This window comes from Melospiza melodia, chromosome 2 (assembly GCF_035770615.1).
Source record: "Melospiza melodia melodia isolate bMelMel2 chromosome 2, bMelMel2.pri, whole genome shotgun sequence".
Lineage (NCBI taxonomy): Eukaryota > Metazoa > Chordata > Aves > Passeriformes > Passerellidae > Melospiza > Melospiza melodia.
In genome coordinates, this window is record NC_086195.1 from 74,333,798 (window position 1) to 74,346,264 (window position 12,467).

General features: G+C 48.7%; 1 protein-coding gene and 1 long non-coding RNA gene across 2 annotated transcripts in view; both read right to left on the reverse strand.

Annotated features, from left to right (window-relative positions):
• MAML2 (mastermind like transcriptional coactivator 2) overlaps positions 1–9,028 on the reverse strand; it is a 209,449-nt gene extending 200,421 nt beyond the window's left edge. Inside the window, exon 1 of the mRNA XM_063148893.1 lies at positions 8,633–9,028. Within this exon, the coding sequence (XP_063004963.1) occupies positions 8,633–9,028 (396 nt within the window). The remainder of the gene's footprint in view (positions 1–8,632) is intronic.
• A 420-nt stretch (positions 9,029–9,448) lies between these two features.
• On the reverse strand, positions 9,449–10,307 carry LOC134415160 (uncharacterized). Its single transcript, XR_010026948.1, has 2 exons — positions 10,161–10,307; positions 9,449–9,973 (listed from the first exon to the last, which is right to left on the reverse strand). It is a non-coding gene; the product is annotated as an uncharacterized LOC134415160 (long non-coding RNA).
• Positions 10,308–12,467: the final 2,160 nt, after the last annotated feature.

Here is a 12,467-nt window from a genome sequence, read left to right on the forward strand (position 1 = left end):
GGAGCAAGGCTGGACCAAAGACTCCACTGTTGTGCAGTAACCAAACACAGCCCTGTCAGCACCAATGAACGCCCTTCTTTGGCTAGTACAGAATGCAATGATTTCAGAGATGCTTTCTGAAGCAGTGTCATTTTGCTGAATAATTTATGTCTCTGAGTCTTCTGAAAATGAGCAGCATACACTTCAGTGCTGCAATAATACTATTCAGTGGAGACAGTGCACATTATGTTCAGTAAGCTCATTGCTTAAACACTGTTGCCATGACTATAAGAAAATGATTATACTATTGTTTACAAGAGACTCTCAGTAAGTCATTACCACAGTAGCCAGAGTTTTGCCTCAAGTGAAATTTTTTCAGAGGGAAAAAAAGTAATCTCACAGGTATAATTAACTTTGTGATCAAGATAAACCATTGAAAGGCTTTGGAAAGTGAATACATCCTACAGTGAGGAATGAAAATAAGTAAGGATCACCAGTGTCTCAGGACTGTTGACCTACTGGTTTTCTGACTGTTTCATGGGTAAATTCCATTGAAAAGAAAAGCCCTGCTAATTAAATAACTGTTACAACTGATTTATAGGGCAAGCACCAATATAGGAGTTCAACTGCGATGGGTAATGCTATAAAAACAAACCACTTTGTACATAATGGAAGGGGAAAAAAAAGACTTTAAAATTTTGACTTAGAAAAAATATTTGGGATTATGAAATATGTCTTTTCAGTGTCCTGGATTGAAATCAATACCCAGAACACTCAGTTCTGAATCCGCTAGTGCATATACATGTACAAGAGTCCAGTACACGACCTCTTTATCTCAATAACATGGTGATGATCAATAGTTTCCAAAAGTAAGAAGCAATTCTGAAGCTGTCGGAAAGTCATCCTCACATTTCCTATGATCAGTAACAGGCCAGGAACACAAAGCAAAGAGATGATTAATAGAGTGCTGGACTAGGAGTCAGGAAATCTGGGCTCCGTTCCCAGCTCTGCCACTGACCCGCTGTTTGGCCTTGGGCAAGACACTTGACCTTTCTGTGCTTCTGTTGCTCCTTCCATTCTTTGTCTATCTTGTCTCTGGAGGCACTGAGCTACGCAGGGAAGGGCACAATTCTCACTGGGTGTTTGTATAACACCTACTCTAGGGAGGTGGCTGCAGAGATCTACCATAAAGCCAGGGTACCACCAGGATGACTCTTGCACAATAGCATGTTTTGTTTCAAAACAGAATGGCCATGATGAATGCTCTCGGGGTTTCATCTGCCAGTCCAGGATCTTACCGAGTCTTTTAGCCAGCTTCAGGCTCAGGCAGCAGGTAAATGGGTTTGCACGATCTATATCCTCACTTGACAGAAGCACTTTCACATTGATTTCTAATTGGTACTAATTTCTCTCCACCTTGATTCAGCTGGGTTTGCAAGCACATCAGAATTATAACTGAGTGACATAGATAAAAATAGCTACAGGAGCCATTTCTGAATACAAGGAATTTCTTTAGGGAAATGCCAACACCTGTAGGTGAAACCACAGGCATGAGGGTGTTTTCAAATTAAAACTAAAATAAATTATAATTTTTATGTAAGTGCATTGGAATTTTGCATAAATTATTCAATTAAGCAGTATTTCTTAGTGTTTTTCTCACCCTGAGCCCTAAATGTGAACCATCCTCCATTACTACCAGATGGGAGACAACACATGCAGGGCAAGGTGGCTCTCACCTGCTTTCACTGGGGAGCAGCTGCAGCCTCAGAGAGACCTAATGACTTGTGTATATACTCTCAGTTCCAGTCCCACTCTGCTCCCAGTTAGCTGAAGCATCAAGTACATGAAACTTGGACACGGAAGACTTAATAGGAGATTAATTTGAACACATACCGATGCAGAATCAGGGCAAGTAAATCAAGAAAACATAAAGCATACACATTAATGAATATGAAAAGATATTTAAAAAATACTTTTCTCTGCTAAAAACAAAGGTCGCTGCCAAATCTTGCACTTTTATTGTGAATATTGGCAATATGGTGCCATGAAAACCTAGGTTTGGAGTCATGTGATTATGTAAAAGACCCATTCAGGTTTGTATTTCCAATACTCAGATCTGTGGGTCAAATTCTGAAAAGGTGATTTGAAGCTTCTCCAAGCCTTTGTCAAAGCAAAAATTCAAAACTCCTGTTTTAGGCTCCATCAATAATGAATTTGGCTTCTGAGCAATAAAACTCACTATCACATCTCAACTCCCTTTACAGAAGTGATAAATAGTATCTTTCATAGAAGAAACTGTGGTTTATGGAAATGAAATAAGAGGAGTGATCTGTTGAATAGATCCTAGAGTCAAAGTGGAAACAGTTAGATTTCAGTTTACAGCATGCTCCCCTAAAAGCAGTTGCTTGAGAGTTGCAGGTATTTTGGTTTAGGTACTAGTGTTGGCACTACAGTACAAATATGGACTGATTACCTGCATCTAAAAATACTTTGGAAGAATTGGACAAGGTATAACAAATTTACAAGTTGGCTCTATAGCAGCTATAGGAACCTTTCTAATAGTAATCTAGGGCATAAATAGTTTATGCTTTTATTTAAAAAAGAAAAAAAGCACAGAAAAAAATCTATATCTTAGTACTGCTAAGTTGAATCTAAATTGGATCCAAATTGGATCCAAATCTCACTCAGCACCAGCTCCTTCTTTTCTGCAGCCAAGACTACTGCCTCTTTCACTGCTGAAAGCTGTTCCAAACTGAAGCAGCATGACATAGGTAAGACCTTTTTCAGGTTTACAGACTGTGATTAAGATTTGTGGGAAATACAGACCTGTCAAGAATCCCATCAGCCTCATCTTACTCCTGCTGGGAGTACCACCACTGGGAATTCATACAGGCGAATGCTGACATGCAGACACCAGAGAGAGGTCAAAGAGCAAAGACCTGATTCTTCTCTTCAGAGTAGCCAGGTGGCCAAAGCTCTTGTAGGCACCATGCAGCTGATTTTATGCCCTCTAAGGTGTTACATAAGTGGTTGCTTTAATCACCTGCTTGAACTCCAGGATATGATCGTGTCAGGTCATTGACATGTGGAGTTGAACCTTCACCAAAACCCAAGGTGTGCTGGTGAGACTGCACCACCAGAAAAGTTAAAGGACAGAAGGGAAATAGTGGCACAGCAGGAGACATTTGCAAGACCACAGAGACACTTTCTGGCAGAGGTGGCACCTCTATGCCAGTGCTTTGTTAGCTGCAGCAGCTTGCCAGCTTCCAGCTCCTCCTACACCACACCGAGAGTGCAATATGAATGAAGCAGTGGAGATACTACCCTTCCCAAAGTTGTCAAAAGGACCTGGATGGAGCAATTCTTTTCCAGTAGTGAGACAGTGGTGAAGTTTCAGTTCTACAAGGCAGCAGACTTAATAAGAAGAGCAGACCACAACTGGCCTCTGAAGACAATATCTTGGTAGAAGGGACTGCTGACAGCAGTTAGGAAGAGAGGCACTGTGGCCTTTCTTAACCTGCTGACTAACCCAACTGCTGGGGCTTTTTTTGGTCACTGCAACCTCACTGAACCCCATATATTCCCTCTGCAGGGAGTGCTCTTTGAGAGGGGAGAAGTACCAATAGTGATGTGAGTCAAAGTTACGGCAAAACAGCTTCTCTGACTCAGACATCCCTGTCTAAGGTTCAGATTTCCCCACAGAACAGCTCACATTTTTGCTGGAGTCCCACTTTTCAAAGAAGAACAAACAGAAGCTGAATATCACTTTCCTTTGTTGTGGTGCTACGGAAAAGGGACTCAGTTTGAGTACTGCAGGGGATGCAAGAACTCTGTCAGAGGACATGCCATAACAGCCACGGATGTTAATAAGCCCACGGGTTGGCCTTGGAGAGCACATCAAGTCCAGGCAGAGACAGTGTTCCTCTGCTCACTGCCTACAGAAACTTTGGTGGTGGAAACAGTCTCTTAAACAGTTTCAGAATGGAGAAGACTTTCATTAAATGTATTCAAAGCTGAAAAAGCTTTAAAGGGTGCAAGTGATTTGATGGGAGAGGTAGGCCTGAAAAGGATCCTACATAATAGCATAAATTTAACAAATTCATTTGTTGAAATCCTCATTAAAAACAGCTTCTATGCAGCTTGGTCTGGAAAATATTTTCACAGTTAAGGGGAAAAAAGATTTTAAAATGGCACCCATGTCCATCCAAAGCAAATGGCTCTCAGCAGGCCAGAGGGCCCATAATAGCAGACCAATGTTTTCCACCCACATAAGCAATGTGACTTACTCCTTTTACCTGACTCAGCTACATAAATTGTGATTGTCAGAACAGAGCTTTGCTTCTGCAGAAGCCCAAGGAGCAGAGAGCAGTCCTTTATCTCACAAACAGAATTGCTTTGGCACCAAACTTTGTGTCAGTGAAAAGACTGCACTCTAGCTTTGCAGAATGATTTGCGCTTTAATCCACCTGTCCTCACCACACCATAATGTCACTCCACCCCACAGCTGGTCACCTTATCCTGCTTGCTTCAGAGCATTTCCAAATGTTATGTGCATCCACAAAAAATGCAGGTATTTCTGCAGGGTGCCAGGGCAGCCAAGCAGCAAACAAAACAAAGAACTTGGGAGATGGGGATAAGTGTCAGCTTGGGCGAAGATACCAGAGTACAAATGTGCCTCTTACAATACTCAAGGATCTTTAACACTAGCACAGAGGAGGCCAAGCCTCAGCAAACACAGTGTAGATCATAAAAAAAAAAAAAAAAAAAAAAAAAATCCTAAGGAAATTAATTCAGGATCTCCACAAAAAACAAAAAATAACTGCCTAAATTGAGGTTTTACAAGTCAGTCTTGGCTCTTGGTACCAGACAGGCAACCCTGGTTTTCACTGAGGTCCTCTGGGAACTGGGACAAGCCCACTGACTCTTCTAGATTTGTACAGCTGTTGATGAAAATTTAGGAAGCAGGAGGAATTAACACATTCCCTTCTTCCTTGGATATATCACTTTTATGGGATGGTTTTCCCTTTTCTTTTTTCACCTGCTTGCAGACTATATCTGGGGAGCAGGTCACTTTTACAGTCACTTTTCAAGTACAGAAAATATTAATGTATTTAATTGCTATTTTAAATGAATTCTCGTAATGATGATAAATCCAGCACAACTGTGAGGTGGGTGAAAGTAGAATAAGTCACCTGTGACTGATGACAAACATCTCTTAACACACCCAGAGCCACCGGGGTGATGGCTGCAATGAAATGACCTGGCGAGAATAATCCACTAATGCCTATGAGACAGAGTTCCCAGCTGTCACAGAGCAAAATGAGCAGTGCTCAGCCTGTGTCAGAAGGACGATGGGATGAATCGGCTGCCAGAGACTTGAAACTGCAATGCAAGAAGTTTAGTATTACCAGTTCAGTGCTTAAGGCATTGAGGAATGCCCTCCAGAGCTAACTGTTTACATGTAACGTAAATAGTATAAACAGCTAAGTGCCGAAGGGCATATACATACATATAGATGTATGTATAAAAGGAAGACAGAATATTTTATCTGTTCCACTCTGCACCACGAAAAGTAACAACACCACATAAATAAACAAATGTCAGCTCTTGGGAAATGCATGAAGGCAGAAAGTACAAAAGCTTCCCTAGCTGCGTCCCGAAGAATAAATCTCTCATTCACACACGCCCACATTCATTGGTCCAGCTAAAAAAATCTGATCTCCAGTCAGCAATTAGAAAATGCTGTTGCTAAAGATACTTTCTCAAAAATCAAAGTAACATTGTTAAATTGAGGCCAAACCAAACTCCTCTAAAAACTCACTCTCCTGCCAGTTCTAAACTGCCCACTGGGAAAAGATAATTATCAAATAATAGTACCAACAATGTCAGATAATCACTTCAAGCTCTTTGATACGTTCAAGGAAACATTGTTTCAAATGTTACCAAGTGTCAAATATTTACTTTTGAGTCCAACTGTGTAAATGACCCATCCAGTGCCACTAAACACTGCAGGCACATGTGTAACAAGAGCAGTGGGACCTGCAAAGCAGAGGAAACAACCCAGCTGGGTTTTGCAGACAAAAGAGCGTCCTGGTAGCCAGAGCTCCCCAGCGAGAGTTATGACTGCCTTTGCACTTATCTGTGTGGAGCTGTGGGTTTTTTTTAAACTGGCGGATCTACAGCAAGGCATAAGGAGCTTTACATTCCCCTTGGAGTCGGTTGTGTGTCCAGTCTCACATGCTCAGAGTGAGACTCGAACCCGTGCTCCTGTCTTGTACTTCCCTGCGCTAGAGCTGTACCTGTCACAAAACTCAGAGCTGCCCCTTGCTCCAGGACCCTGAGCACCCTGTCTGCTGCAAGGAATAAATCTGGAATTAGAGGGATAGCACATATAAGGCATGCACTGGATTTCCTCTTGAGAATCACTACAGAGAGGATGAATTCTGCTTAGAGATTGTTCTCTTCCCATCCATTTACAATGCACAGGACAACAGGCTTAGTCTACCTCGTCCTTCCTCTTCTAGTACCCTTGGAATAACCGACAGGGATAACTCCTTTTCCAGCTATTGCTGGAATTGGAATATTGGAGGAAAAGCAAGACTCTGTTCTTTCCTGGTCCAGCCCTGCCCTCTGAATTTTCAAGAACAGGAAAAACAAAGCTGTACTACCTCAAAGCCGCATGACCCTCAGCCACTTTAATTCACCCCACTCAGACACTGTCTTTGGCTATTCCTTGTTAATATTTGCAACAGTGTTGTAAGGAGCTCTTGGGACGGAGAAGCTGTACCTCCACAACACAGAGGTGTGACTTTGAACCAATGCCTTTCTCTGTTTCCTAATCAGAGCAGCAAATGAGGAAATGTCAGTGTCAAGCATAGAGTGGGAGGATGTGCAGTGACACCTTACAACAATGCTGTTCCATCAGCCAGCATTTACTCGGTGTCAAAACATGGTTCAGGGCCCCAAATGTCATGCTCACTGAAGTCACACACCTTGTCAGCATGATTACCGAAGGCTGGTGTGCAAAAATGATGGGAACTTTGTCAGACCTTTTGCTTCTCAAGGTCACGTGTGTGTGGAGTTTTCTGGGAGGTAATGCAACATGCTACATAGAGCGAGGGCTGTGCATAGCATCTCCAGCAAGCAGCAGGCTAATAGCCATTAGTGATATCTCAGAAACAAGAACAACCTCTCTGCACTTAAAAGATGAAAATCTTTCAGTATTTTCTTGGGAGTTGTTTCATTTAGCATTTCCAAACAGCTGTCTCCAGCTATTTCATAATAATAGTAACAACTAGCAAAAAAAATATTCAAAACAAACAAACAAAACAAACAAAAAAAACCCCCTCACATAGGCCTGTTGCCTGATTTCTGAAAGTGAATTTTTCTGGGACGTACACTATTAGGTAAAAGCCCTTTTTTTTCCCCCATATGGCAAGTGCAAAGCATTACATTAATACACACTGGAAAAATAAGATAATGGCTTTCTTGATTGTGACGAGGAATGTGGGGAGATTTAATCTGAACACTGAGTCAGGTGGAAGCGCCTAAACTCCCCTCGGACACAATGTTATCGCATTTAACGCTTACATCATCACCCTCACGAATGATGCTGAGTAACGCAGCCCCAAACGTCGATCCACGCACCGCACGGGTAAGGAGGGAGAAACGACCACAAAGGTCCCGTTTTAGCATACGTCAGGCACTAAGAAAGATAAGTTTGATGTCTGGAGCAGAGGGAGCGATCTATTTTCAGCTGTTCGAATAGCAGCCGCGGGCCTATCAGGATGCAGTCACTCCTCTCAGTGTTTCGCATGTGTGCCGAGAATCAAGAGTTGGGAGGCAGCACAGCGGAGCAAACGCCTTCAAAAGCGTGGTGCACTGACTGCTCGTAATAAAGTAACAGGAGACAAGGCTTCGCCTCCTTGACATGTTCAGAGCAATTTCCAGTTGAAAAAGGTCAGCGTATCATTTACAGAGCGGCAGTGCCTGGAAAACTCTCGTAACTCTGCTCCGCGAAACCCTCGGGGTGACAGTAACAGCCTGGGCATCGCTGCCGAGGCCGGCGCTCGGAGCTGCTCCGCTCCGCTCCGGACAGTGCCCGCTGCCCGGGCTTAGGCACTGCCCCAGCTCCAGGGGCACGGCTGCGAAACGACCTGAAATAGGTGCCTGAAGGCCTGGCGAACGGGATGGAGCGGGGCAGGGGGAGCGATCCTGAACGCGGGTGATACTCGAGCGCTACTTTTGACCCTCGCTCGGGGACGCGCTGACAGCGTCGGCTGCCGCTGCCCTGCTCAGGGATGCCGCTGTCACCGCCTCGGCAAGGCGCCACGGCAGAGGCGCGCGGCGCGTTTTTAGGTGCACAGCACGATGTAAAAACCCCCAAAGCAGCGCCCAAGCAGTCCCAAATCCCTTCGAAGAGCACACACACACACACGCCCTCAGCTCCCCGAGCTCGGCGCCCGCCCACCGCCCCTCACACACTCGACGCCGTCGGGGGCCCGCACCTGGCAGGGCCCGCCCCGCGGCGCAGCGGGCCGAGCCCACGGACGCGGCCGGGCCCACGGGACGGCGCGGGCAGGGCGGGCGCCCCGCGGGGCGAGCGGGGGCTCGGCGCGGCGCCTCCCCGCCGGCAGCGGGCGCTGTGACTCACCGCCAGGAGCGCCGAGGCGCGCTGCTCCCCCGCCGGCTGCTCCCCGTTGATGCCGCCGTTGCCGAGGAGGTGCTGGTGGTAGTCCGGGGGCGCCGCGCCGGCGGCAGCGGCGGCGGCGGGGGCGGCGGCCGCCTTGGGGTGCTTGCCGGCCTTGCGGGCGCCCTGCCCCTGCTGCACGAGGTGGAGGAGCTGCAAGGTGCTCTCCCGCTCGCGGTCGGAGCTCTCGGCGCGGCCCCGCTCGTAGCGCCCCTCGCAGCTGAGGTGGTGCTGGCGGCAGACGGCGATGCGGGCCCGCAGCCGCTCCACGATGGCGCTGTGCACCCGGGGCGCCGCCGGGCCCCCCCCCAGCAGCCCGGCCCCCAGCCCCGCGGCCTGGGGGGGAGCCGTGTCGCCCATTGCTGGCTGCCGGTCCTGGCCCTCCGGATGGGTCGGTCCTCACTGCCGCATGGAGGAGGGCGGGGGGGATGGGGGGGGAGGCGGGGGCAGCGGCGGGAGCCCGAGCCCGGGGGCTGGCGGCGGGGCGGAGGGCGGTCAGCCCCGCGCCCCCAGCCCACCCCCGCCCGGCCCCCGGGCGGTGACGGCCCCGCGGGGGGTTGACAGATCGGGGGGCGGGAGGGGGTCGCTAGGGGTGCGCCAGCATCGGCCGGCGGCAGGGGCGGGGGTCGGGCCCGGGCAGCCCCGACCGAGGGGCGCCCAGTGAGGGGGGGACGGCGGGGCTCCGCCGGGGGAAGAGAACGGGGGAAAAAAAAAAAGCCAAGTAAAGCGAGCCGCTGCCTTCAAAATGAATCCCTGGACGAAGGAGCTCTCCGTCGGGAATGAGTGAGACTTGGCAGGTTTATTGGGTTTATTTTATTTCGGGGGAGCGGGGGGTGTTATTCCTTGAAGTGAAAATTTAAGGCATTGCCGTGGTCGGCGGCGCGGAGAAACCCCCGGCGGACCGAAAATCTAATCTTCGTAGGTTAGCTGGAGTGGGTTTGTTGGGGTGTTTCTCTCTCTCTCTTTTTTTTTTTTTTTTTTTTTTTTTCTTTTAAGTCTTTAGTAAATGTGCAAATAAAGAGCCGGGGAAGGAGGAGAAAGAGGAGGAGGGTCGGGTTAGTTCAGTCTTTGTGCTTTCTCGCTTCTCTCGCCCGCTCGTTGCTGGCCACTCTGCGGCGTGGTGACTGTGTCCGGCTGTCTGCCGCTAAACTGTAGTTCCTCTAAAAATCAGAGACAGATCCCCCGGTCCGGAACAATGTCAGTCAGTGGACTTCCAAACCACGATTCGCCTTCACATAATTCAGCCACTGGATAAATCCGTATTGCTTTCAGTGCTCATCTCCCCGCTTAGTATTAAGCAGCAAGCTACGGACACAGGCAAAGAACTCCTCTCGCGTACTTTCCCTTTTACTCCCAGATATCGAACAGTTTCAAGTACAGTTTCAAGAAAAGCACGGAGGAGGGGGGAGAAGGGGAAGAGGGGGGAAGAAACCCCACACAAGCAACCCAGCCCCTCTTCAGACAGTAATTACAAACGGAGAGTTGCACTTACAAACTTCCAGCATTTTGCCCCCAGAACAGTCCAGCAGCCACTTTTCCTTTGTGTTTTTGCATATTCCATGCCCGCGCCGGCGGGCGGGTGTTTGCGGAGCGCTGTCGGCGCTGCCGGTGCCGGAGCTGCCCGCGGCCCCTCCGTGCGGCGCGGCGCGGCGCGGAGCAGCGCGGAGCGGAGCGGGGGCGGGAGGCGGGTGTCACCGACACACAGCGCGGCCGGGGACGCGGCGCCCGCGAGGCCGGGGCGAGGCGCGGAGCCTCCCAGCGGCCGCCGAGGGGAGTCGGGCTGCCGCTGCCGCTCCCCGGGAGGTACGAGCATGGGAGGAAGCCAAGGAAATCCCCGCTCCCCTCCTCGCCCTCTACCTGGGTGCCGGGCCGGGCGCGGAGCAGCTGCCGAGGAGCGCAGCCTCCCGCGCTCTCCTTCCTCCCCCGGCGGCGAGCCTTCAGGCGAGTACGAGGGAGTTCTCAAATAAATCACGGCGCTGCGCTCCTCTACCAGCTGGATTTCTCTGGAACAGACGGTATAAAAACAGGCGGCGCGTTCTAGGGCGCTCGCATGCACGGGACGAGTGCACGACGCGAGGTCAGGCTCGGGATATGGGAGCTCCGGCGCTGACAGGAGCTTCTTGGGTGTCCGGGGCAAGTCACGTAGCGCCTGCACTGTGGTTCCTCCCCGGGAAAGCCGCAGGCTTAGTGCTTCTCTCGCCCGGCTCCTCTATTTAGAGCAGGGCAATTTTAGACTGCGAGATCTGGCCTCTCGAGCTGGCCTTGCTGCAACTGGCAGCCGTCAGGTTCTGCGTGTTGGTGTAGGTGAGCTGCAAAGGAGGATGCAGAAATAGCTGGGAGCTGGCCGGCTTTATTAAAGCAATATACTGTTGTACTACTGTGGCTGCATTAGCCAAATTCCCAAATACCTCTGGTAATAATAAAAATGGCCCCCAAGCATGCAGAGACACATCCCTGATGGAAAACCTCCAAGGTCTTTTGGGACTGTACAGCCCTTAGTAGATGGGTGCATTATCTCTTTCAGTTCTGCAACAGGTCCAGTCAGAAAAATACACAAATTTCATCTCAGCATACCGAGACCATTAAGCTGAGGATGAGGAGGAACTGACAATAACACTCTCAGGTGTTTTTATCCCCTTCCAAGGTCATGCAAATAAATACTTTGAATGCCAGTGATGAAGTGACACATTCCTGGAAAATCCCCCCGAATATAAAAGGTATGCAGCATTAGACATACGGGAAATATAAAACCCCTCACTTTCATGACCCCCATCTCCTTCATGCAGCAACAAACATCAGGGTTTATTGCAAGATGTGGGTTTCCAGGTTCTGGCTTGGTGAGCATCAGCCAGAGCCTCCAGCCCCATGTTTGTTTCAGCAAATGCTCTGGGACTTTGCTGAGGGATAAGGTCTGTGGGAGAGGGTTTGGGGCTGTGCTGCCTTCAGAGGAAGGCATTATTGCTAACAGGAAAAGCGTTTTTTGTTGTTGTTTAACCTTGAACAACTGAGGAAGAGTGGGTTATTATTTGATATGTAACAGTAGCTTGAATCTGTTGAGAACAGTGGGTTGGCACAGCTGGAAAATGAAATTATAATGTTTGTAAAATAGTAGACAATGTTACCTTTGCTTCAGGCCTTGCTTGGGCTTTTATTTGTTCTGTACAGCTCAGATGTCATTACTGTGCTTAAGGGGGTCAGTCACAGAACACACGTGCAACAGTAACACACGAATCTCATGGAGAATAAATGAGAGTGTTTTAAATGATGGCTTATCTGTTTTTCAAAGTGGCTGTGGGAATATGAAATCCATGGTGCTGCTCCGGAAGCTACCAAGACAACTGGAGGAATTCTCTCTCGCTCTTACAAGACTTCATAGAACTCAGAGAGTGATCTTCCCAAGCCAAGAATATTTTTTTAAATTTTAACTTGAGACGTTTAAGATGCGCTTTTTGCCAAGCAGCATCTCGACAGTTCGGTCTGCGTGTGATCTCTCCCTTCCGAGGCGAGAGGCAGCGGCTGCGGGGCTGCGCGGCGAGCCCCGCTCGCTCAATCCGCAGCAAATGCTGCCCCTGGTGTTTCCGAGCAGGAAATACCCCACAGCCATCCCTCGGCTTCCCAAGTTGTGTTCAGGAGACCCTGGCGAATGTCACCAACCCCTGGACACTGCCATCAGTCTTGGACTGGTCGGCTGTCAATTTTCTTAAAAGCAAACGGTTCCTAACACGTTGTAACATCCATTGCGATTAGTGGCATTCTCATAAGCACACTCAGGATAAAACAACCTAAGAGGTCCTTGAAC